Raw genomic sequence first — 26,446 nt, forward strand, 5'->3', positions numbered from 1 at the left:
AGGGAGCAAGACGGTAAAGGAGGGGGAGAACATCTCCAAAGCTCAGTGCAGGAAGTCTTAATTATTCCACTGCAATAAAATTATTATTAATAAATCCTTATTTATGAAGCATCTTTCGCTTTACACTTTTTTAAGAGCGGTGTCCTGTTTTACAAAATAAGACTTAGACGGGCGACATGTATCCTGCCTCACATCACTTCTTCAAATAAGTATTTTTTTTTTATTATTCTAAGTTTATTTCCAGCAACAACGCTCTAAATATATAAGGTATAGTGTTGCAACATGCATTATTCAGCAACAATATTTGATAAATAAAAACAGCTGCATTCTTTTTCTTGAAGCAAAATGAGTTTCCTATTCTTGTTTAATGTAATTTCAGCTTCAGTTTTTTTTTTTTTTTAAGCGGCATAAAATAATTGAACGTGTTCCTGTTTTGGACCGCAATCAGTCAACTCCATTTGGTACCAGGGCACGTTAGCGTTAGAGTAAAACTTGATGCGTTTCCCACCACACTTTGTCCTTCCGCTCAACTTTCCATTTGTGTGCTTGGATCCAGCCGTCTGAGAACAGCTCAACTTCTTCAGCGATGAGCATTTTTGTGGCTTTCCCTCCTCAGAAAAAGGGGTGCTGGTGACTGCCTGCTGAACAGCTGTCAAGTCAGAAGTATTGTCCATCATTTATTGTTTGAATACAATTACTGAAACATGTTCACTTTTTGACCAGATTCTAATGCATATTGACAAACCTGGATGGGATGACATCAAAACAATTTGAAAAGCATTTAAAATTTGCTAATTTAACCCAAGAAGCCCGTTATGTCTTGAAAAAACAGAAATCCTGAGCCCCTGTATCTGATATTTACATCATTGTGCTTTGAGCGTCACTCACATGTCGCGAGGTAACGATCTGAGTGGATTTCCTGTTCCTGTCCAAGGGCTGATATGCTGACAAGCCATTTTCCTCTAGCCACATCCAAAAACGCCTTCAAGCTTTTTATGTTCCCCGTTGGCTGGCTGAGTGATTGACCAGTTAAATTGACAACTGAGACAAATGTGAGAAGGAGGACGGAGCAAGAAATCAAGCAATGGAGAGTCTGCTGCTCGAGCGATTGTGGAGAGGACTTGGGAGGAAGATGAATAGGCTGATAGGACAGATCACTGAACACAGCAAACAAAGACAGATGGAGGGAGATGTGGCGCGTGAAGACAAATGTCTCTGCTGATAGCCCGGGCGCAGTTTGATGCCGTCCGCGAGTAGTCTGACGAATCGAGGGGAAGATGCAGACACGTGCATGTACAGTATGTGGTGAATGAATATGTATGATGCTGCTGTCTTGAGATGCAGACGTGGTGTGGTTGCGTTGGGTGTTTTTTTATTTTCAAAAATACCATTTCACGTTCCATGCAGTGAAGTGTGCCATCTATTTCTAGCCCGTGTGTGCCACTGTCCTTTAAAAAAATAATCACGTATTCTGTTTTATTCCCTCAGTTAATAATGCATCCCAGTTTGCCAGCATCATCCACTGGATCAGCCTGGCCATCCTCTCCGTGTTCTTCACCGAGGTCAGTCCCCCCCCCCTGCTCAACACAAAAGCAATCTCACTTACAGCCGATGCAGCGAGCTGACGATTAATGCTGCGCTGTGCAGTATGTTGCACCGGTGATATGCACCGGCAGGTTCTCAACACAATACTGGAACAGCTTTGAAATGCCCCGTGCCCCCTTTTCACTGCGCACACACGCTCTGATACTCTGATCCGGTGAGATTTCACATAGGGAAAGGATGCATTTTCAAAGCTCTCGTACAGTCAGTCCTTCTCGGGGTGTTTGATTGATCCACAGCAAAATAACCTTTTAAAATGGTGATGGAGCTTCCTGTGCCACTTCCTTCAAATGACTCCAAGGCCTCAGGAGCTGTTCACTGATCATCGGATCATTTCCTTTACAGCTGGCGACATTCCTATTAGTTTCTTACGCTTGATCACTTGCTTTCAAACTTGTAGTGTCTGTTATAGGGGGACCCTGCTCTCTTTATTTGTAACGCACGTAACGAACGCTTGCCTGGACGTTGCCGTCTTCCCTCTGTTGACTCTGTTGTTCCTTTTTCCTTAAAGCTCCATACTGCCTGTTTTATTTGTGTGGTTCACATATGCCACCATATTCACTGACGTGAGAAGACAGAAATTTAAAAGAGCTTTTACACGTCTGGGAGTGAAAGTATTTTTTTCCTCCCACTGTGAAAAAAAGGTGATAATATTAACACAGCAACGCCTACAGGTGTGCGACTGCACTGCATTGTAAAAAAACAAAAACAAAGGTGCAGTAGACTGTGTCTGCAATGTGTTAAATTACCCAAGAAATAGTAGGTATTTCTGTGTCTATATGCTATGCTTTTATTTTTCTTTATTAAGTTGGTGAGATGTTACTTCATGTCTGTAATGACAGACAAACATCAAATAATATCCACATTCAGTGCCTTGGGAAAGTGTTCATAACCCTAGAATATTTTTAGGGCTTTGAACGTTTTCATCAAAAAAAAAAAAAAAAAAATCACGCTTGAAATGAAGGCTCTGGAAAAGCTACACTTCTGCATTTATGCATTTGGTCAAGCGATAATAAAACATGGCTGCTGCAGACAAGTGCTTACATACTCTCTCTCCATGCACATAACAAACCCAGACAAAACTTAATGCCTCAGAGCCACGGGTGGATAGAGTAGCCAAATATTGGACTCAAGTAAGAGTAGCACTACTTCAACATATTTTTACTCAAGTAAAAAGTAATCAGCCAAGAAATTATTCAAGTAACAGTAAAAAAAGTATTCAGTAGGAAGGCTACTGAAGTACTGAGTAACTAATCATAACAGTGGATGATTTGATATTTGAAAATTATGTAATAGAACAGACAAAATATAAGGTTGTGTGCATATTCTGGTATTTTAAAGTAAAAAATTACAAAATATACAAAAAATGACAAATAAATTCAGGTGGAAGGAACTTTTCTAAACCATTTTTTCAACATTAAACTTGAAAGCAATACTTACAGCTGATATATATATATATATATATATATATATATATATATATATATATATATATATATATATATATATATATATATATATATACATATATACATATATAGATATATAGATATATAGATATAGATATATATATAGATATAGATATAGATACACACAGTCAATTCAATTCAGTTTCAATTAAATTAATACAGTGTGAGTGCCTTCCATTGAAATAAAGCTGCTCTTTAGTCCATTTGCCATATATGGTGAAAATGATGTAATCCGCATATAAATCCCTCAGAGCTCACACTTAATTTAGCCGCAGGCCTCAAACCGGGCAAAGAAATGTGACGATGCATGCTTTATGCTTTATACTGTTTACCTGAGCAGGATCAATAATCCTGGCATGAATAGGTTTCAGTGTGCTTTCAGTTTTCATCTTTAACATGCATGCAAAAATGGGTAAGACACGGTAGAAATTAAAAACCAGGAACACAGAAATGTGCATGGGTGCACCGATGGGTTAAATTAGACTTTTTTTACAGTTGGCTTTCTTGCATCTGCAGCCAGATTGACATGGTTGGTGAGTAGGCAAGGCAGCAGAAGCATGGGTTGATTTAGAACAAGACACACTATATAAACTAAAGTATGCACTCAATGACATGCAGTGAGGTTATTTATTCAGTTCTTTTTTGGAGCCGAAGTGCAACTTAGGGTTATGAAAACAGAAGCTTTTTGTCGTGTTCTCAGTGACTGTAAACAGCTGGATGTTCTTGTGATTTCTGGCACAAAGGGAACCTCGTCATGCTCTAATAAGGTTCAAAACTAAATGGGATCAGGGGTTGCTAAAAAGGAGCAAAACTGCCGAAACCATGAAATACTATAGCTTTGTTATTACGAGTAAACATAATGTCTGATACATGTGACTTGGAGACATGAAGAAAAAGGTGTTAATTTAAAGGAGTTATTCACAGCTGTCTCACTTGTAAACAAATCTTCTTGTTTTTTTTTTGTTTTTTTTTATTCTCCCTGCTGCTCTTTAGACGGTGTTCAGGATTGTGGTGCTGGGGATATGGGATTACATCGAGAACAAAGTAGAGGTGAGCTCTCGTGTGTCTCGTGAGAAGTAAATCGATGGCTTCTATCACTGGGGGTATTGTAATGCAAGAGTTGCCTTCTTTTCTTTTGTTCCAGGTGTTTGATGGAGCCGTCATCGTACTCTCTCTGGCCCCCATGGTGGCCTCCACAGTGGCCAACGGCCCCAGCAGCCCCTGGGACGCCATCGGCCTCATTATCTCGCTGCGCATCTGGAGGGTTAAGAGAATCATTGACGGTGCGCCTTGTTCTCTTTGTTCAGTCTGAGTTGTTTGTGTTTTGTTATTTTTTTATGTTTATTTATTTATTTATTTTTGCATTTACATTGTAATGGGTAGGGTTTCATTTGTCGTGAAGCCCCAAAAAGCTGCTGGTAACGGGTCATTTGATCACATGTTGCGCCCTCTTGTGGCTTTTCTGTAAAGTACAGGATGAGTTTTTTTATTTTTATTTTTTTTATGATCATATTTTAATCATTTGGCTGTTAACGCATACTATCATGCTAGGAACAGTTCCTACTGTATGGTGACTATGAGTAAAATAATTATTATAATAATTTACCAGAATATATATATATTAATATATAATAGAATATATATTATTACAAATGTGAACAAACGATTGAGTCTATTAAATTCACAATTCAGAAACTGTAGGAGCAAATTCATAATTATCCTTATTCTTAAAATCAACAGCAAGTAAGAGGGTCTGGAGACCATTATTCTATATAAAGAGTCAAATGTTCTTGGGGGCCACCTGCTGGCGAGGGGACTATGGCTGCACTTAAATCTTGAATTACTATTACAAATCTATCGACACGTATTTGGATAATGGTTTTCCTCCCAAAATCCAAAGCAATTTTGTTAATACAGTATTTATTTCATGCCACAAAAGCTGCCATCTTCAGCATGAGAAAACCAAATAAAGCAAAGCCCTCGTTCTTTATGTATTTCAGTGTTTAAAAATCCGGACTGCTCTCTATGTTGTGAAAGTCAAATACGAAGAGACTGAGCTTGAAATAAGCAAAGTTAGAAGTAATTTAATTTCTACTTGGGGGGTGGTGTCTGTTTTTACTATATATTTTATTTTAAAAGCGTGGTAACGGAGACTAGTTTAATGTTATCACTTGAAAGTAATGCTTATTGTATTTAATGTGGTTGAAAGGTGCAGAATAAAAACTGATATTTGGCTGCGTAAAGTGGGCCCATTAAGAAACTTCGACTACAGCATCAATCAGCCAGCCGTGTGTCCACATCCTGGTCTAAATGTTTCTTTACACATTTATTTAGAAGAAACTGGAGCAGAGAAACAACCTGTCGCACTGCCTGGAGTGTATTCAGCAGTGTGAAAAGAAAAGAAAAGAAAACTGATAATGTCTTCTTCTTTTCTATTGGCTCGTTTTTGGGTCTGATGCTCATGGATCACTCTGTGCTTCTGTGTTGATAAAACCCCGCAGAGCCTTCAAAGCCCTCTTTAACTTCTCCTGACTTGAAAAACGCTCAAACATTAGATCCTTAAATATAGACACTAGTTAGTGAACCATCTTTGTGTAAAAGTTCAGCTGTGACAGCGCAGACCTATGACTGGAGCTGAACTGGAGCAGCATACATTCCCACAGCACTCCTGCAGAGCCTATTGATTTAGGAATATTACAGTGGAGGTCATCTATTACTTCAACTAGTCCTGTCCGCCCTGCTGGGGATCCTGCACAGTTTATCTATGCATCAGGCTTGCTTTTATTTATGTTATTTTATTCTTTTTTTTTTTTTTGTATAAGCAAAGCATAACTCCTCCAGCATAGGCAATATGTTCAGAACCTGGAAACCTGGAAACAAGTAAAATCTGAAATGTATTACGACTTCCTAACTGCTCCGTTTAGAATGAGAAAAGTGTCTTTAAAAAAATTAATAATAAACTGAGTGCAACCCATTTTGTTTTGCAGCCTATGTTCTGCAAGTGAAGGTGGAAATGGAGCTGGAGATCCAGCAGTATGAGAAGGCCAAGGCGGTGCGGGAGGAGCAGCTTGATCGGCTAACCCAGATCTGCCAAGAACAGGCTGTACGTTCTCGCTCATTTGATTTCCCTCATGTTGCTTCGTAGCAGCATTGGACCCACAGAGGGCAGCAAAGTGCCACACAAGAGAAACAAATTACACATGCAGTCAAAATTGATGTCTTCAAATCAATAGGTTTTACAATGCAGTAATGGTATCTTTTTTGCCAGCGATTTATTAGAGCTCATAATTAAGTCGTCGTTATTATCAAATTTGGAAAGTCTCCAAATAATATAGCTGGTAAGGGGCTGTGGAAAAGTACCGTGTTCCTCCTTTTAGAGATTTCATCTGTTTTTGCTTTTTCGTCACACCTAAACGTTCAAATCAAACTCATTTTCATGCCAGATAAAGCTAACCAACATAAATACAAAACGTTGTGTTCACATGATGAATTACATTGTGATGTAGGGGAGGGAGGGGGGGGGGCATCTATACAAACCAACCTCGCCCTATTTAAAAAAAAAGTGTGCCACGCTTGTTAAATTATAAATTAACTGTGATTTGCTACATGTCTTTTTGAAAAGCCAAGTTAAATTTCATCAGCTACACGTTACTGCCAGACATCTAGAATCAAGAATCACTTAAACAGAACCTGTCTGACAACATTAAGTAGGCTAAAAGAAACTCAGGACGTCTGTCAGTCTGGAAAGAGTTAGAGTTTCGAAAGGCTTTGGGAATCTAGTAAAACCACAATAAGAATGTGTATCTTAAAAATAAAGAAAATAACGCAATAGATCCTTGGGCCGGGTTCTTCTTTGTTGAAACATTTCATCTCTTCTCCAAGAGACTTCTTCAGTCTGAGGAGTTTCCGATAAACTCGGCCTTATAAGCAGTACCTCTGCACAGTGGCCCAACGAGTGAAATGCTAGAATCAAAACTTGTGCTCACACGCAGAGGAGGAACATCAGGCCAGTAACCGAGTTAGTGCTCTGATGCTGCTAGTTGTTCCAGGTGCCTGAATAAATAACAGCATTGTAAGAGGGGGATAACTGGATCCAGAGGCCTCCACCCCTGTTTAACTGGTGGTTTCTCTTCACAAAAATTTAAAAAAAAAATGTCTGCCTTTACTCCCCTTTCAAATCAGCGTTGTTCTCTATCCAGGATGAGAACGTCTTCATCCCTAAAAGAGTGACCGCTGGCCTGCAGATGAGTCTAAACTGCAGGATCCTGGCCTGATGATGTTGCTCTTTAGTGCTGGGCCAGTGGCTGCTTTGAAGTCTAACTGGTCACAGTCCTCCTGGCACTTAACAACATGCACAACATTGCTCTGTTTGTGCCGGCGGACCGGATCTTTTGGGCGAACCAGTCGTTGCCCTGATGGGTTTTTGGGGTTTGAAAGCCCCTGGGACGTCATGTTTAGAAAATAGACCTCTCAGTTTCTCTGAAGCTGCCCTAACATAAGGGATGACTGTCGGTCTGGATCTGGAGTCCTCCTTTTTACCTCGCCTGGTGGCTGGCTGGAGCCCTGTTTGGGTTGATTCCCTGCTTTGAGGAAAGCCCAGTTGGGATAACAGCATTGCTTTAGGGCCCGTCTTGTGTGTGATCTCTTCTTCTCCCAGGCTCCTGAGTTTGTGGGGAAATTGTCTGCGCTGCGATATAGAGTCCTGATGACTCCTAACCTGTGCTTCAGTGGCTGATAGGAGTCACCTGTACTGGTCTGTGTGAGTGGGTTGGGGGTAAACCTCAGTTTCTAACCGTCCTCCATCCGAGGCTGAGACGTCACAGTCCAGGAAGGCCAACCTGCATTTTTTTATATCCCCTCATGTGAACTTTATTTATTTATCCACAGAGTTGATGTGATCAGTGAAATGTGGGACTTTCTGAGATTTAATTTTAACCCAGGTGTCACTGACATACCTTAAGCAATGCGACGAGACGTTTCAACAAAGATGAACCCACCCAGAGGACCTACGCAATTTTTTTCCAGACCTGTGTTATTGAGATGCATCAGGACAAGGTGTACCCTAATTCACGTTGTCAAAGAGGTTCTATTTAGATCCTGATTAGTCCCGATTATATGGTTCAGTAATCTCGCCCGAGGGAAATTCAACAAAATATATTAGATTAATCCCAGATAATTCATGGTTTATCAAGGGAGAAATTGCTTTCTACATAGGGTCACTTTGGCTCCTTCCCCTAATAAATGATATCTTCATTGAAAACCTTTTTTGACAGGACAAAAACAAAGCCAAGCTGTTAGGAGGAAAATACTTTTTTACAGCACAGAAAAGACATTAGTTGCAATTGTTTACTGTTTAAAAAAAAAAAAAAGTTTTGTCTGCTAAAATCCCTCATATGTTCCTTTGTTCTCTCCGTTTTTCCTTCCAGTTTGAGATCAGACAGCTGAGGGCCCACCTTGCCCAGCAGGACCTGGACTTGGTAGCAGAGCGTGAAGCAGCCATGCAGATCCACCATATGTGGGGTAAACAGAGCAGCAGCTTCCAGGAGGTGGACGGCTTAGCTCCAGGGGCCTCCGACCACCACAGACCAGCCAAATCTAGAGAGCCTCGGGGGGCTGCAGGTAACCCGCCTGAGACATCCAGCTGTTTATTACAAGCTGTCAAGTACGGGAAGAAAGAAAGTCATCCACTAACAACTGGTGGAGAAATGCAATAGGTTATTTTGATCGGAACTCCACCAAAACTGTAGCAACACAGTAAAAGTTGCAAATAAGTTATTTTAGACATTACAAACTGCAGCTTTTATTAATGGGTGCGGAAACATACAGTACATCCACTGTCCATGCATACTAATTGGGTTGCAGGGGGGCTTTTTTCCATCTCTGGCCATGGTTGGGCAAGAGGCGGGGTTCATTCTGGAAAAGTCGCACATTCACGCTTTTAAGGGCAATTCAGAGAGACCAGTTAACCTAGCAGTCATGTTTTTGGACTGTGAGAGTAAGCCGGGGAGAAACCTGCATCCAAAGGGAGAACATGCAAACTCCATGGAGAAAGCGGCCGGGATTCGAACCCAGGAACTTCTTGCTGCAAGCTGCTGTTGCCCATTGCAACACCTTGCAGCCCGGTGGTTAAAAACAATGGTTCAAAACCATAATACAGAAAAGGTTTTGTGAAACATAATCAGCGACAGCAGATGCAGTTTATCCTTATAAAGTTAGACGGGCATATAAACTGTGTTCACAGTTAAAAAGTACAGTTCAAATAAACTTTCAAAGCTTAAATGACAGCAGAAAAAGTATTCCTCATTGTAGAACCTCCCAGCAGCCTTTAATTTCTTTTAATTTTAATTCCGACGCGTCAAACCTTTAATCGTAATCGCTTAATGTGGACAACACAACAGTTCTCCTGGGCTTCTCCAAAGGTCTTTTAAAGGTTTTTTATTGAAGTTTTTTAGACCTTTTTCTGCCAAAACAGTAAAAATAAAAAATGTTGTACTCCCTGTTTTACATACCAGGACTCAATATACATGGTTTGGTCTTCGCAATTATCTTAAATTAGTAAAATCTAAATCTGTCATCTTCTACTAAGCAAAAGGCCAAAATTAAAAAGTAGCTAGATACTATGATTCAAAATCTTGGTGAAACCCCTTTAAGCAGTGACAATTTACAGTACGGTAGTTATTTTTTGTTTCTTCGTCAGTCATTTGCTCTAATGTTCTGTTGTCAGTGGAATCTGAGAAGTAGCTTTTGGTAACACCTGCTTTCTCTTATCAGTGCATATGCACAATTTACAAGGTTGTCAATTCCTGGAAAGATTGGCAACACTATTAAATGTTTCCATTTGTAAATGTTTGTTCACAGTTTGTTGGACAGCTGGTCACCAACACCTATTTAAAGGGACATTTAAAGGGACAAATCATCCGTTTTAATCCCTTCCTTTTCATATTTAAATAATTTAGTTGTGGTCTATGTAAAGTGGAACAACAACGCTTTGATCTGAATTCCTTGTTAATGTTGCTCCACAGCCCCTCTTTTGCCCCTGTTCTGAGGTGTGTCTGAGAACAACTTGTTTTGGTGCTGTCTCTTTAAATCTAAAGGAGACCCCACACGCCTATAGATCGCAGAGCATTCTACTCCATCCCGATTGGCAATTTTGGTTGAATGCTGGGGGACGGTGAAATGAACAACCAAACATTTTGACTTATCCACTTGCAGCTTTGGCATCCTTTCTGCCTGGACGACAAAATCGAGGCGAGAAATTAAAATGGCGGATTCACAAAATCGGTGATCTGGAAGTCCATGATCTTGTTTAACAGCTCCGTAGCAAGCACTGACATTATTGTTCAAAAAACGTAATAGAGAACAGTGAAAACTGATCAACTTGAAAACTATGACCCAAACAGAATATAAAGATATCTAGGCAGCACATAGAGAGACTAAATGTAACGTTTCTACACTCCTAGGTACTCAAAGTACATCACAAAATGGGCAAAAAAGTGGATTTTGCATGACATGTCCCCTTTAAGGTCATTGCTGATATCTTTTTTTTCTTGGTACTGAGATGATACACACCTGTATCCTTCAGGTCAGCAAATTACCAAAACTCCTGCTTTAATAGGGGAGCATCAACCTGCTATTTGCCTTCTTAAATGCTACAGAAGCAGCAAGGGTGTATTTAATTTTCCATCCACAGCTTTTCCACTTTGGCTTCATTTTTGTTTGATACGCAACAACAACAAAAAAAATAAGAAGAAGAAGAAGAATGTGGAATTTAGTTAGCATTTCGTACACTTAAGGTTGGATACAATTAATCTTAAAACCTTGTAAAGACCAACAATTAATGTTTTGTTTTTTTTTATTTCCTTGTCTGGCTACATAAATCTTAAAACTGAAATAACGCGTAGTTCCTTCTTACCGCGTCTCCATGCTGGACCATGTGTGCTTAAAAAGGGCATCTAAAGTTTAAAGGAGAACTTTTTTACAGACCTTCGGAAAGCCGGCAGAACTATTCATCAAATCGACTTTTAAAGAGAATTAATGAAACGTTGGCCCACTGGAAGAAACAGAATTAGAAAATAAAGATGAGAACCTGCAGAAAATGTGGCACAATTTCTTTTATCCTCTACAGGATAAACATTCATCAAAACAGTGTATGAGTGCTGGTGTCCTCGGGATAAATCTTCTCACCTTCCTCATCAAAATTCTGGTGCCACGCCTGCACCATACATCACACAGCGAGTCAGAACCCGGGCCGTAAACCTCTCATACAGCGACGGCTCATAACTCAGAGGACACAGAGCACCGTCTCTACAGGTGATGTCAGGGGCTCCAAACACTGAAGCGTTTGCTTTATCGGCATTATAAATCACAGCAGGACCAGACGCCATGTTTGTAGTCGGACTGCGTTTAAACTGGGCCCAAACGTCTCACAGTCGAGTGGTATTGATCATGTGGGGATGGCGTCTGTCGCTGTTTGGACTGAACAATGAGGAGAGAGTCATAAAAATAAAACCCCACACGTAAATCAATATGCTGTGCAGTCGGGCGTCCGACACTCCTCCAGAGAAACTTTTCCACGGATTCATGATAGCGAAATACATCAGTGCCCCGAATTGTAATTTTAGCTTAACTGAATTATTTACGTTGGGGAGGTTCCAGGGATTTAGGTCATTTACTTTTTTTTTTTTATTAAAAAATATGCTCTGATTTTATGTGGTTTTTCATGTTTTATTTTTTTCTTAGATGCATCCCAAAATTAAAAACTTCCAAGCTTTCAATTTAATCCTCAAACATATACATCCTGCTTCTTACCTGCTAAAAGCTGCATACAGTCAGTGGGTCATTACATTTTAATATGTTGGGTTTTTTTTTATTATTTTTTTTTGGTCATTTCTCATTTTATTTTAGATAAAAAAAAATTATTTTATATGTAACAATTTTAAAAGCTCAGCAAAAGAAATGAAATAATCATTAATCGCATTCTAAAATAATAAAAGAAAACTTACAATACAACCCTCAAGCATATTTCCCTCATTTTACCCGTTAAGTGCTGCGTATAAACACGTAGTAAACAGCTTATTGCACAGATATAGAGGTTATCAGCTGTCGCTCTAAGTGTTCTTATATATTTTCCTTTTGCATTTCACTTGTCATCACAGGTGCTTTTTAATTAATGATCCTCAGAGGTTTCTTAAGTGCTTGTATTGTCCTGGTTGAGGCTATTGGGAAATAACGATCAACTTTCTTACACTGATTTCATGTTTTGCTATTGATCTGTAGCTGCAGTCTACACTACATTTGCACTTGGATGACTTTCATCCCCTTTTTCTGTTTTCAGATCACCACGGTCAGGATGACATGAATAACTACATCAGCCAGTACTACAGTGAGCCCAGCAGCGGTAAGCAGCAGTACTGAATCGGTCTCGTCATAATTACGAAGCTCCTCACTTTTTCACATTTTGTCCCATAACGACCACATAATTTCCCCAGATTCTCAAATGAATTTGGACTTTGTCCGTTCTTACACATTAATAATTGATCCTAACCACTCCCCTGTAGCTTAGGGCCATTGTCCTGCTGAAAGTTAACCTCAGTCCCCCGTCTCAGGTCTTTATGCAGCTTCCTTCAGGTTTCCTTCCAGGATTTAGCTCTGTGCGTTATACAGTCGATCAGACCATCTTTAAAGCTCCTGCTTAGTAAAGGTATCTCGCAGCATGATGCTACCACAACCATGTTTTGAAATGGGAATGGTGTGTTCGGTGCGATGTCTACTGTTAACTTTTATTTAGTTTTGCGTGTTGGACAAAGAGTTTAATTCTTGTCTCATCTGGCCAAAGCCCCTTCCTTCTGCTTTCCATGACGTTGGTTCACTTTTACACAAATCTGGACTATATTTACAGATTAGGTGACTTCTCAAGGTTGCACTGGGTTTTGTTTTCAGGTATCAAAGTAAAGGGGGGCTAAATTTAACAGTGGCTTGAGTCTTTCCATTCTTTCACTTAACAATCATGCACTAGTTTAGGTTTGGGTATTAGATAAAGTCCCTATACGCTGAAGTTTGTGGTGGTAACGTGACAAAATGGGGAAAACTTTCAAGGGTACATGAATGCTTTTACAGGCACTCTGCAGGACTACTTCATGCCTAGGGTTTTTTTTTTTTGTTGTTGTTGTATATTTTAGACATGGGGATCCCAGACCCGGCCCGTGTCATCACCACAGCAGCCATAGATGTGCATCTGCCCAACAACCCCAGCCAGCTTCCCTCCACCTTAGTGAGTGCCGACGCGGCGCCGTCCAGCCGACTGCAGCGCACCAGCAGCTCCGTCAGCGAGGCGTCCACGACCGCCGCGTCCCGCAGCAGCTTCAGCGCGCGTCACCACAGCATCAGCAGCCACACGCTGGGCTCCAGCATGGACTGCAGCTCCACCGTGCGCGAGGCCTCCACCTCCACAGACTACAGCAACCAGCGCTGCTACCCGCCACCTTACAGCAGCCCCCTGGCCTTGGGCACCCAGCCGCGGGGGAGTCCCAGCGCCGTGGTGCAGGAGCTGCTCTACTCTCTCTCAGAGGACTCCTGCCTCACCCAGAAGGCCTTGGACCCCGTCAACCTCAAACCGCCCAGTCCGACAGGCTCCACCAAAGCCAGCCCAGAGCTGGAGCGCCGGGTGAACATTTATAACAAGAGGAACCAGGAGAGCCGCCTCGGGCTTCACAACAAGCCCGTCATCCACCTGCAGGGTAACGAGCCTCTGCTTGAGGAGAAGTACAGGATGATGGGCCCGGTGGAGACTTCAGTCAACCGCCTCTCAGAGGCATAGGACTTCAGAGAATAACCTTTTATCAGGACTTACTCTTCATATCAGACAGGGAGGGAGTCATTGGCACATAAACTATGCCTTTAATCGTCTTTATATTGCTGGAATTTACAGGATGAACTTGCTCCAAGGGCCACAGAAAAAAAATATAAAGACTATTCATCAGGCTACACTTTTCAGGAATTGACAATTTCTTACTTTTCCTAAAAAAAAAAAAAAAAACAGCAACTTGGGCTAAGCCTGGCATTACGAAAGAGCCTGGGCAAGAAAAGCTTGCTTTCCATACCTTCTGTTTTTTGTTTTCTTTTGAAAAAAGGGGGAAGACGATGGTGCTGAGAGCTTGAGGTTACTATTCTTAAACACTTTCAAGCTCTCCAAAACATCATGTCTCATCACATCACCTGGAAACAGTGTCCAAGTTGTCATGGTGGCCCGTCTAGCATCTCCAGATTAATTAACGGTCCTCCTTGATGGACGGCTGCAGGGCAAATTGTCAATTTTACCTTCTATTATTTGACTTTCTACATTTCTGTTTGCAGAGTTAGAATAATTATATCTTTGGACCTTTAAGGAGTCAGATTTGTTCTTACTCCAGATGCCATGACTGGAAAGCTAACCAAGCAAAGTTTAATCAGAATATTCCAGATTCTGCCAATCAGTCATTTAAAACCCTACAGGTTTCATACAACTTTAGGCTTAAATCCCCCACCCCTCCCTTTGTTTTTAGTATTTTTATTTTATGTAAATATTTAAGAACGGATACAGATTTCTCATGAAGAAAAATAAGCGTGAGAGTTAAAATAAAGTGCAAAAAAAACATTTTTTTTTTTTAGCATGAACCCTTCAAATTTGTCATCATGTTGCAAACTCAGAGTTTCTCTGATCAAGGCAAAGCAAACGCTGCAACCCAATAAAAAGCAAAACATGGCAAATTCACAAAAGGTTGAGCCAAGTGTTTAATACGCTGCTTTTCAAAAGCATAGCTTACTGTACATGTTACATGTAAAAGTCAGGCATCCCAAAAGATATACTTACTTTTCCAGCTCTTAATACAAATTACATGTTCTACAGACAGGGAAAATGCAAGTACAGGTTATTCATCACCCATCTGCAGTCTACAGAAAAACTGGGATTGAAGGATGGTGGGATTTTGTATCACATCAACATACAGCTTCAACAGCTTGTTAAGGCAGAGACTGTCTTTCTGTGGTCGCTCTCGTTTATTCCTTCTGTACCATGAAGCTCCGATTGTTTCCCTTCACTTGCTCAGTGCTTCTGTCATCTCAGGAACAGCCTTCAGAAAAAAAAGAAAACAACACGAAATTACAACCATCAAACTGTCATTATTAGAGCCATTTAAGCAAAAAAAACACATCAAATGAATTTGCTGCAGAATTATTTTATTTTAAATCACTGGTTGGGATGATATCACTGTAGCAAACAGGCTGAAATCGGAGGCAACCGGACTTTCGCTCAGTTCTTTCTGAAAACGTTTCAACACCGATCCAGTATTTGTCAATTCTGCTGATTCGCAGTTCAGATAACAGAGTTTGTGTTCCACTGGGTGATGGGAATCAAAACGGCACCGGGGAGGATGGGTCTCCATGTCGCTAAAGTGCGAGTCACCAGAACTGACGAAGACTCCTGGATAAGTGTTGGAACGTTTTCAGAAAGAACCAAACCAAAGTCCGGTTGCCTCCGATTTAAGCCTGTCTGCTGCGGCGATGACGCGGATAACTGAGAATTTGCACCGACATAGTGCCACTGCATTTGTGGGGATGAATCTGCTTTAGTGACTTTAACGGCAACAGTCGCTTCCATGCTGAGAATAATCTGTAACAATTTGAATGGATTATTATGCTTATTCTACAACAGAAAACATGAATACCACAGCAGGTTGCAGGTATAGAAACATCTGTGTTTACCAGGTGAATAAAGGCAGAACTGAAAGAGATGCAACGTGAAGAACTTCCAATCAGAGTCCAATAATAATAATAATAATAATAATAATAATAATAATAATGAGTGGTGAGATTTTACCAGAAGATACCGTGCGCTCCAAAAGTATTCAGGCTGCTTTAACTTTTCCTTCTATTGTCAAATTCCTATTACTATCAATGCATTTCATCAAGATGTTACAACAGAGTCAGACCTATGAGGAAGATGATACAGAACTGACTGAACTTTGTCCATTCTTCTTTTAAAGTCGCTTAAGTTCAACCAGTCTGGGTGGAGAGCATCAAACATCAATTTTTAATTTTCGGTACAGATTCTCAGGTAAATTTATATCTGGATTTTTTCTTCCTAATGTAGGACTCCGCTTTAAACCATTCCATTGCAGGTCTGGCTGCGTGTTTGTTGGTCGTTTTACACCAGCTCGCTCATCCCTGCAGAAGAAGAGCAGAGCCGCAGAGCCGCAGCGCAACGCTTCCGTGGCCATGATTCAAGGGGCGGGGGAAATGGCATTCAGCGTGATCAGCTGAATGTTAGTTTTTCCACCACGCACGACATTTTGCATGCAGGCTAAAAAGTCCAGTTTTGGTCTCATCTGACCTGAGCACCTTCTTCCACACGTTTGCCGTGTAATTCCTACATTGATTGTGGCAAACAGGACTTCTTATAGCTTCCTCTTAAAAAAATTTAAAAAACAAAAGGCTTTTGTATCGTTATTCTACCATAAAGGCCAGATTACTGATAGCTTCCCTGTCAATACATTCCCCAACCTGAACTGTGGATCCGTTGCCAGTCCTCTTAGCTGCTTTTCTGATTAGCAGCTCCTCTTATCCGGCTCTATCAGTTTAGGTGAACGGCAACGTAATGGTGGGTTTGCAGCTGGGCAACACTATCCATGTTCACATGATGGATTGAGCAGTGCTCCGTCAGACGTTAAAAGCCTTAGGATGTTGTTTTATAACCCGACTCTGGGTTACGCCTCCCCTGAACTTTCTCCCTGAGGTGTCTGCTGTGCTTCTTGGTCTTCTTGATGCTTTTTGTTCTCCAATAAACCTCTGAGGCCTCCAAGTGGACTCCATCTACACGGAAGGTGACCTCTGGAGGTCGCAGTAGATTTTACACTTCAAAAAGGAAACTAAAAGTAAGTAAAAGTTTCTTGAAATTTGTGTATTTTTCCTTGTTTTGAGCAGGTAAATAAGACTATTTGCCAGTGGAATAAGATTTTTGCACTTAAAATAGGAACAATTGATCTCCATCATCTTATTTCAAGTGCAGTTTATCTAATTATCTTTTATTAGGCATCAAAATACTCATTCCATTAGCAAATAATCTTATTCACCTGCCCAAATCAAGGAAAAATACATTAATTTCAAGAAGATTTTACTCACTTTTTGCTCACTTTTTGCAGTGTACTTCTACACTGGCTACATTAATCTAAAAAAAGAGACTGAATACATATGTAAATCTGCCTTTCAGATTATTGTTTTAAAATCATTTTTAAAAACCATGCATCCCTTTCATTCCACCTCCAGAACTCGTCGTGTTGGTTTTGTCGAGTAAAAACCTCAACATAACGCTGCAGCATGTGCTTGTAACGCCGCAAAATATGGAAAAGCTTAAGCGGCGCGAAGAACTTTTGCTCGACACTGTAGACTCAAATTTATTCACATGCCTCCGCGTTTGACTCGAGCGACGTCTGAGGAGAGTCATCAGTCACTGCCCGGGTCCCCGCGGGGTATCGATGTCCATTTAGGAAAAAAGGTAGAGAGCCCATCCATTTTAATCAGTTATCTGAGGAGTGATCACATGTAAGGTGATCTCACCCAGCAGGTCACAACTCTACTGCCAACCAGCTTATTCCTAATCACTCCTACAGAGTTTGTCAGGACACCTGGGCTGCTCAGCCACTACTGAAGGGCTAAATAAAACATGACCAACAGGACACACGTGAAGATATAACCTGCTAGCCTTTCACAGACGGCACTGGACTCCGGTGTTAGTCAGGCCAACGCCCCTGGCTCCATATCCCCGCGCACCGACTTGACACAAGAACGCAACTGAGCGTATAAGAGGCCTGGCAAGTTGAAGCTCAGAACGACAACTGAGGCCAACTCTTATCTGGCGTTTGATCAGTTCTGATATCTCCCTGGATGCTAATGTGGTCTCCTCATGGCAGCGGGCACCAGCCAGAACCCTCCTCAGATTAATTCAAGGGCTTAATAATTCAGCGGCTGCACATTTCCATTCGGTTGGAATAAGGCGTCTTTGCAAAATTTATAAGTGAGGAAACAAACGTTATATTCTTGCCGTCATTCAGGACTAAAAGCCAACAAACCATTGGGAGTAAACGAGCGAGTCGGCTCATCACACCTTAATGAGACTGTTTCACCTGCAGGCGCTCACCTTAAAAAGATCCGCCACAAGCCCGTAGTCAGCTACCTGGAAGATGGGAGCTTCGGGGTCCTTGTTGATGGCCACAATAGTCTTAAAGGGAAACATAGCCACATAATATATTAAAAATGTATGTACAAAGCAACTATTAACGCTAAAAGTTAACAACGTGCAAAGGAAAGTGCATATAGAAAAATCTTATGTTTCTGTCTTTGTCCTCTAAGTTTACCTTGCTGTCTTTCATGCCAGCCAGGTGTTGGATAGCTCCAGAGATTCCAACTGCAATGTACAGCTCCTAAAAAAATTAAAAAATAAATAAGCATGAAGAGGGATTAGTCAAGATTATAACACGTGCTGGGAGAATCCATTTCCTTCTCATGGCTTAACGAAACGCCCATGGCAATGTTTCACAATGTTGTTGGCACCCCTGGTAAAAATGTGCAAATAAAAGGAATTATTCTTTAACTGCAGCAGCATTATTCACACTGAATAATTTTGGGTACATTTGCTAAGAACAATTGCTTTTAACAAACGATTGCCCAAGTAATGGTAGCTTCAACACCTACATAACCACACTTTGCTAAACGGGACAGTACCTGGTTGTCTTCTATTATTTCACACAGACGGAGCATACAGAACGAGGGATCATTCCTCTTTCTACGATCCCTCTAGATCATCCACATGAGTTCTCGGTCTTCTTTTGCTTAGTTTTCTCCAGCTTACCTCACATGATATCTAAAGCACTGAATCTGAAGATTAAGATGACCTAGGAAGAAGGTTGACTGAGTCTGGTGAACCATTTCTATGTATATTTGGCCATATTTTAATCATCATTATTCCCACTAACAAACACATGTTTCAATCCACTGGTAGTGTCCACTGGATTTTTCATTCAGGATGTCCCAGTAATTCAAGAGAATCGATGGAAATCGCTGCAATTTCAAGGGTCTGTGGAAGAAAAACGGCCCAAATCATGACAGACCCTCAACCAAACTTGACCGGGGGCCATAATTTGCTTTTCCTTATCTTTATCACCGTCAACGTTAGCAGTGTGTTAATAAAAAGCTCCATATTAATCTAATCTGACTAAAGCACACAGTTCTAGTTAAATACCTAGTAGAGTTAAACAAATTCCCTGTTTATGTTTGGTGTCTGAATAGTGGCAGGAAATAGGGCCTCTGAGCTTCCTTTCACAGATGGTTTTGCATTGGAACGCCGCGACGTCCCTTACCGGTGCTAAGAAGCCTTAAGGTATCCCACAATCCTTTGCGTGACATGACATAAGCGCAGCCCACCTCATGGAAATCAACAAAAAAAAATGCATGGAGAGAAGAGAGCGGGCAGTTTGTAGCTCATTCTCAGAAGGCTGTAGGCCTGGATTTGACTAGAATCACCAATGTTCATTTCTGTCACGTGATGACGTCGGAGTTAAAGGCTGTCCGAAATCAGCACAGCAGTCCGAAGCTCCTTCCTCCCCACAATAGGGTTCTTAATATGGGTCTTAATCCTATCTAGCGGTTAGTGGCTAAAAAAAAGGATCCTTGGTGTCTTGTCATGCTTGTACCTCAGGGGAACACAATGTCGTCAATTACCAGGTAGAAAATCTTACACATCCTGAATCTTCAAAAACTAATTAAAAAAAAATGCTTCAGTTACATTTATTTTAAAGCGATTGTTAGGAACATCAACAACTGTACGAACACTGATTTTGTTAATTACTTTGTAACAATTTTTTTCCCCCTACTCAATAAATGCTCTCGAACTAAAAAAGGTAGTACTTTTCTACATTTTTCTTTGCAAGATAACGCTACAGCAATGTATTCATTTATTTAAAAGACCCTTTTACGAGAAATAAAAAAAAGAAAAGTGGCTTGCACTGTACGGTCAAAGTGAGGTTTCAGAGGAAGTATCGTATCCATGTTTGATCTAATATGAAAATGACACGCCTTTGCTCAGACATCCACTCCATTCAGCTCTAATGGATCAGCTAAATCACTTAGGGCCGTTAAAAGTGCCAGCATGCACATTTCAAAGGAGCATAATGTGTGGATAATCGTAGCTGGGGTTTCCTGGCTGAATCACATTAACAGCAAGTTAAGCTTCTCAAGGAGGAGCCGTCACTGTTACACCGAATTGTTGTGTTGAGGGCAATAACATACAGCTTTTAAAGCAAAGTGGACAACATTAAAGCTACAACTGAGCTAAAGTTCTGCATAATTTCAAAGATAAAACAAATTTCCATCCCTTTATTTGACAACAGAATACATTTATGTTCCTTTATTTGTTGCATTGGGTTTTTCCCCTTCAAAAAAATAAAATAAAATAAATAATCAACCTATGCAACGATAAACATACCGGTGCTACGATCTTGCCAGTCTGTCCAACCTGCATGTCATTGGGGACAAAGCCAGCGTCCACTGCAGCTCTGGAAGCACCGACTGCAAGCAAAAACAATATTTACATTTTAATCAGCGATCAGGTTTAAAATAGAAATGCAGCTATGACAAATGAACCGCCACGTCTCTCGTCATACCAGCAGCGTTCAATTTGTCAGCGAGGTCGTAAAGCAGCTTGAAGTTGTCTCCGCTCTTCAGGCCTCTTCCTAAAACAATAAAAGCACGCCGTCAGCTCCTCGGAGCGAGTTTTTACGGCCCCTCGCCGTCAGTGACGGGCCTCATTTTAAAGGGGCTTCAGACAAAGAGAGACAGTGGGGGCCATACCTCCCGACACCACAACCTTTGCGCTCGTCAGCTCTGGACGGTCGCTCTTCGTCAGGTTTTGTTCGAGCCACTCCGAAACTCCGGCAGGAGGAGCAGGGGCCACTGCGAATCAAGTATGAACGACAAGTATGAAGACGAGAAAAGCTCAACGCGGCTCGCTTCGTTTTCGTTTTTAACGTTCACTCAAACTGAGACGGACGAGTCTGTGAGACCTTCTTCTGACGTAGCACTTCCTCCCTCCACCGAAGCTGCTTCAAACGCCGTCCCTCTGACGGTGAAGACCTTGACTGGCTCGTTACATTTCACGGTGCTGAGGGCGTTTCCTGTAGCGGTCAAACATGTTTCACCTCAGAACTAAATCAGAAAACAAAGCCAAATCCACAAACCTATCCTAAGGCCTACTTTTAGACTCAACCAAAGCAGGTCAAAACAGATTAGGGCTGAACAATTAATCGCATTTTCAATATAATCGCAATTTAAAAAAAAACGCTATTTCCAAATCGCAAAGATCTGCAATTTTTGGCTATTTAACAATTAGTGAATCAGACGCGTCCATTAGGTGTCAGTAAAATGTTTAAAGTGGGTTTGGCTCCACATGGAAGGGAAGACAGTTGCGGCAGTGAGATAATCTAACGTTTTAACTTGTTTTAGAGTTTATATAATCATACATAGCATTAAGTTCTGGTCAATCAGTTTAATACATAGACTGGTTAGTTGGTTTCACGTTATGTTCAACAAGGATTGATGTCCAAATCAATTAAAAGCTGTTCTCTTGAATAATATTCTGATTTATAAAAACATTAAAAGTTCTTGTTTTAAATAGTCCTTGTTTACAAACATCTTTATCTAGAGGCCATTTTTGTTGCTTGTGGTTAATGCAGAAAAAAGTCAAAATTGCAATTTTGGTTGAAATATATTGCAGGTAGAACGTGATCATTTCTGCTCCTAGTTGAAATGCTGTGGGTCTTTTAGCAACTAACTTGCATGGCAAGGAAACAAATTGATTTGTTGTTTTGTATATGTTTTAAAATACATGATAAATTAAACTGGGGGGGGCACGCATTAAATCGCAATATTAAGATTAAAAAAAAAATCGCAATTAGATTATTTTCCAAAATTGTTCAGCCCTAAAACAGATTGTTCAAAATATTTGTTGTGATGTACTTAATGTTGCCATACCTGCATAAATAGTCCTAACAAAAGTATCTGGAGCTTTGATCTCAATAATATCTGAAACTGGGGCAACATCCAACTTGGCAGCGACTCTGGGAAGCAGATTCTATTAAAAACAGTGAGAGTAGGGATTTTAGGGGAATAAATGACTAGAGATGGATGCAGGGAATCCTGTTCACAGCAGGATTTTACCTTTCCAAAAGCAGAGGCACCGGCACAGATATGAGTAAAGCTGAACTGCTTCTGTGTTTCCAGGATAAGGGGCGTCAACTCCTCTGCAGAAACAGAAAAGCATTTAATCAGGTTGGAAGGCGACCTCTTGTAGTGCAGCCATTTAAACTCAACTATAGATCATTAAAGAATTTATGAACAACAATTGCAGAAAGAAAGAAACAAACCAAGAAAGATCAGAAATAAATGTAACGTGAATAACATGCCTGGCAAAGCGCCTTTGTAAGACTCGTGTTGAGCCACCAGAATCTTCTTTACGCCCTGTACTTTGCTTATTTCCTCCACAACCTTAAAAAGAAAAATAAATTATTCATCGGGGTAACAGTCAAGAGCTTGCATTGGTGATGCTATAATTAGTGGTTTCTAACCTCCATAAATCCACCCAGCTTTCTAGACTTGGTTTACGTCCGATGAAGAGTCTTTTTTTTAATGAATTATTTAAAAGTTCATTTATTTCAGAGACTCAGTTCACCACAATTTAGAGCTAAATTATGCCAAGACTGATGTTTGGGCCTTTATTTCTGTTGTGTTCCCAGTTATAGCTAATGAAAACACTACAGATGAGAAGATTATGTCAGATCAATAACAACAAAAGATTTTGAAACAGAAATTTGGGCTTAATGAAAAGTATGTTAAGTACTTAAAGGTTGTCATTTTCAAAAGATACTTTTAATCCGACAGACGAGGCTCACTGGAGCATATTTTCTAATTTATAGGATGTTTTTAAAATATTGGGACTTGGAGGCCGAGGAAGATATTTTTTATAAATATGTAGCAGAGTATCAAAAAACCTATTGTAATCTTACTGTAATGTAATTTTTCAGTCGTGAGGGAAGCAACACCGTTGTTAAAAGGAGGTCAGACTGAACAGATAAACTAATAAGCTCATTGATAAAACATTTCACAACTGAAGCGTAACTAACAATTTGTGATGCTGATAAACTACGCGTTTTAGTTATTTCTTGAGGTGTGACAAAGCTTCTACCCCACTCCATCACCTGTAAACTAAGGTTGTATTTTATTAAGCATTTAAAATAAAAAAGGATATTTAAATTGGTGCATTTTATATAATTATATAAATGTTAAAAATGCATGTACAACTACTATGACCAGACTTAGATTTTTATTTGGCGGACATGATAAACTGCTTCATTCAGAATTCCTTACATGTTGGTTGAACACTTATAGACAGAAAAAAAAAACTTAGGAATGTTAAGATCTTTACTAAGTTTCAGCAACACACTATTAACAGCAAAAAGGCTTCCCACCTTTGCACAGTTCGTTCCAGCAACCAGACACGACACGTCTCCCCCCAGTTTACCAGCAGCAGTGATGGCATTAAGAGTAATGGGGGTCAGCTTGTCATTGTTGTGCTCTGCGACGACCAAGGTGCTCTGAAACCTCTGGATGAGGCCAGTCTGTAGGAAAACACCTCGTAGTCAGTATGTGAGGAAACAGGCAATGACTTTCTTGCTCTACAAAGCTGACAAGGCGGAGGCAGATTAGGGGGGGCACCTTTCAGCTTTACAATATCTGCATGAAATAACTTATCCATTTGGTTTAGGTGACAAAGAGTTGGGCAATTTCTACATAAAAAGTAATTATGACTCAAAATATTTGCGCAAGAAAAAAAAAACTTGCAGTATGTATCATGGGCTTTGTAAAATAGTCAAAATGTGTTAATGCCCAAATTCCTTGGCTCAACTATAGCACATGAACATATAAATGGCACCAAAGTGTTCCCGAAAACACAAAAAAAAAAACAACACAAAAGTAATTTGAATAATCAGTGAATGCACGTTCTAGCCATTTTAGGGCTAGGATGAAATGTCACAGCATTTTTAAGAGATTTTAAAGACCTAGAATTCAGATAACAGAATTTCAGACCATATAGGTTTGTTTGTGAATTTAATACAAGGCTGATGACCACATATAAGAATGCGTTACATTGTTTTAGCAGCATCACGACTTGTGTTTCTAATAAAAGCTGTTAGATCATGGTTAACATTTTTCCAATCCCGTGCCATGAGATTTTGTGGAAACTAGACTGTACAGTATAAACTAGTGAGAGGGGAAACTCCACACATGTAACCCTGTGACAGCAGGCGAACAACCTCTAAGACAAGCCACATCCAGCTGTGTCACAACAAAACAGGATAATACCAGCCGGATCTAGACCTGAGAGATGGGACGCATAACAGCAAAGGACGTTCAGATAGAGCAGAGCAAACAGGGGGCACATATAAATTTTATGATGGTGACAAAATGACAATAGAAATTCTTGATTCTTCGTCATACCTGATTCTTGGGAAAATGTCACATGCCCCCAGTTAAAAGCTAATAACTATCTATAGCAATAACAGCTTGATATTGTGATAAAAATGTAGTTCCATAAAAAAATGACAAATTAGGTGAACCTAAATTTAAAAAAAGAATACTAAAGAGGAACCTTATAGTTAATAATCAGTTTGTAAACAACACTGTAAACATAAGTATGTGGAAGAAGAGGGGAAAGTGCTGTTTAAGGGTGATTTGTTTACATTAGCTGTTAAGGTAATCGTTTTGGAGATAGACTTAAGAGCAGATAATATGCAATGTAAAACTGTGAAAAAAAGTTGAACTACATCTTTTTTTTTTATTAGTAGCTTAGCCATGTTTGTCATTGGATGCAGTTTCGTAACTAACATTACAAGGTTTCGTAAGAGCTAAGCTAGCGATGCTAACACCAAAAACCACTAGTCTGGGGGAAAAAAACAAAAACAAAACAATAAACTTCAGTTCTCTCAGAGTCTATCACATTCATAGAACAATTTATACAGTATCAGTAGTAACACTGGTCCTGACGCATATCCAGATTAGAACAGCTGCCCAATGAGTCCCACTGAAGAGCTAACCAGTTAGCATCTGCAACAAAAACAAGCGAAGGATGCGACACTTCGGGGACTTTAACATCTAAAACTGAGCAATACGGTGTCTGTATTAGATCAGTAAAAGCCCTTACCAGGTTCCTCAAAGATGATTTGTTTAAAACTCTGTTCATGATGGACACCTGATGTTTCTTCTTGCTGCAGCGGAGGGGATATCTGCTGCTGCTGCTACTAGTGGACTTTATGCAAGGACGTTTGCAGGGGAAGTCTCGCGATACATACCGAGATACTGCGGTAACATCTGTCTTCTGCTCATAACTGTAAAACATTTGTTTTGAAGCTTTTGTAAGCTCAATTAAGTTACTCAGTCAGCTAAATATGTTTTTATGTTAACATTAAAGAACACAGTAAGACATTCCCCCCTTGGATTGGAAATACATATATTTTACGGTCTGCAGAGAAAGCCAGCAGAAGCAAAGGTTTTCAACCAGAAATCTGCTAATTCTAGCCTATGTCATGATGCATTAAGCATTCTACTCCCTTTATGTCAGTATTAATTTTGCAGCCATTTTGGATCTTCTGTCCTAATTTTACAATTATAATATTGAATCAATGACTTTTACCATTCTTGTGTATATGATCTGCATCTCATTTTATTTTATGTATATAGGCCTATACCGTGGTAGAGATTGTTTTGTAGTAGTGCTCTGCGTCTGATTTTTTTTTATTATATATATTTTTATTATTCATCATTAACCTTTGTATTAAATTTGTAAATGCTCCAAACAGCTGCCTGCTTTTCGGGGTTTTTTTCTGTTTTGTTTTGTTGTTGTTGCTTTTTCTCTGGAACTCGTTAAATTTAATAAATGCTGTTTTTTGTAATCTAGTTCAACTCATAGCTGGCCCAACTAAGCTCCTGGTTCGGACACCCAGGCCAGAAGGTGGTGTCCAAGAGTGCTGCATTTCTTACAGAGGATATACATTTGTTGCTCTGTTTATGAAAAGTGATTCTACTTTTTATGGATCTTAAAATGACCCATTTTTGGATATTTGGAGGGGGGGGGGGGTAGATTAAACAGACAAAATATAAATAAAAAACAACTAAATTTGATCTCAAAACCTGAAAAAAACAATAAAATCTATTTCAAATACAAATAGGTAAAACTAGTTTCATTCAATCTGAATAAAGATTTAATTCAGTTAATTTTACTCAGCTGAGTAAAGATC

General features: G+C 40.0%; 2 protein-coding genes across 3 annotated transcripts in view; one reads left to right on the forward strand and one right to left on the reverse strand.

Annotated features, from left to right (window-relative positions):
* Positions 1-15,181, forward strand: part of tmem266 (transmembrane protein 266) — a 45,647-nt gene extending 30,466 nt beyond the window's left edge. For both annotated transcript variants that reach the window (XM_012871407.3, XM_036149742.1), the window contains 7 exons: positions 1,489-1,562; positions 4,065-4,121; positions 4,216-4,354; positions 6,059-6,174; positions 8,498-8,690; positions 12,406-12,468; positions 13,250-15,181. In XM_012871407.3, the coding sequence (XP_012726861.2) occupies positions 1,489-1,562; positions 4,065-4,121; positions 4,216-4,354; positions 6,059-6,174; positions 8,498-8,690; positions 12,406-12,468; positions 13,250-13,887 (1,280 nt within the window). In that variant the 3' untranslated portion in view covers positions 13,888-15,181. The remainder of the gene's footprint in view (positions 1-1,488; positions 1,563-4,064; positions 4,122-4,215; positions 4,355-6,058; positions 6,175-8,497; positions 8,691-12,405; positions 12,469-13,249) is intronic.
* etfa (electron transfer flavoprotein subunit alpha) lies at positions 14,823-25,483 on the reverse strand. The gene is made up of 12 exons (XM_012871486.3): positions 25,354-25,483; positions 23,621-23,770; positions 22,559-22,640; positions 22,314-22,396; positions 22,128-22,227; positions 21,161-21,271; positions 20,949-21,050; positions 20,762-20,830; positions 20,584-20,666; positions 18,458-18,523; positions 18,241-18,321; positions 14,823-15,178 (listed from the first exon to the last, which is right to left on the reverse strand). Exons 1-12 carry the CDS (start codon positions 25,390-25,392, stop codon positions 15,143-15,145), a joined length of 1,002 nt encoding a protein of 333 aa, XP_012726940.2. The 5' UTR covers positions 25,393-25,483; the 3' UTR covers positions 14,823-15,142.
* Positions 25,484-26,446: the final 963 nt, after the last annotated feature.

The sequence above is a fragment of the Fundulus heteroclitus genome, chromosome 2 (genome assembly GCF_011125445.2).
Source record: "Fundulus heteroclitus isolate FHET01 chromosome 2, MU-UCD_Fhet_4.1, whole genome shotgun sequence".
In the NCBI taxonomy this organism is placed as follows: domain Eukaryota; kingdom Metazoa; phylum Chordata; class Actinopteri; order Cyprinodontiformes; family Fundulidae; genus Fundulus; species Fundulus heteroclitus.

Excerpts from the sequence above, each read along its gene's own strand:
- etfa (XM_012871486.3), bottom strand. The coding sequence starts at position 25,392 with ATGAACAGAGTTTTAAACAAATCATCTTTGAGGAACCTG. Across the intron at positions 20,667-20,761 it reads TGACAAATTGAACGCTGCTG|TCGGTGCTTCCAGAGCTGCA; the intron begins GTATGACGAGAG and ends TTTTGCTTGCAG. Across the intron at positions 15,179-18,240 it reads TTGTGGCGGATCTTTTTAAG|GCTGTTCCTGAGATGACAGA; the intron begins GTGAGCGCCTGC and ends TTTTTTCTGAAG.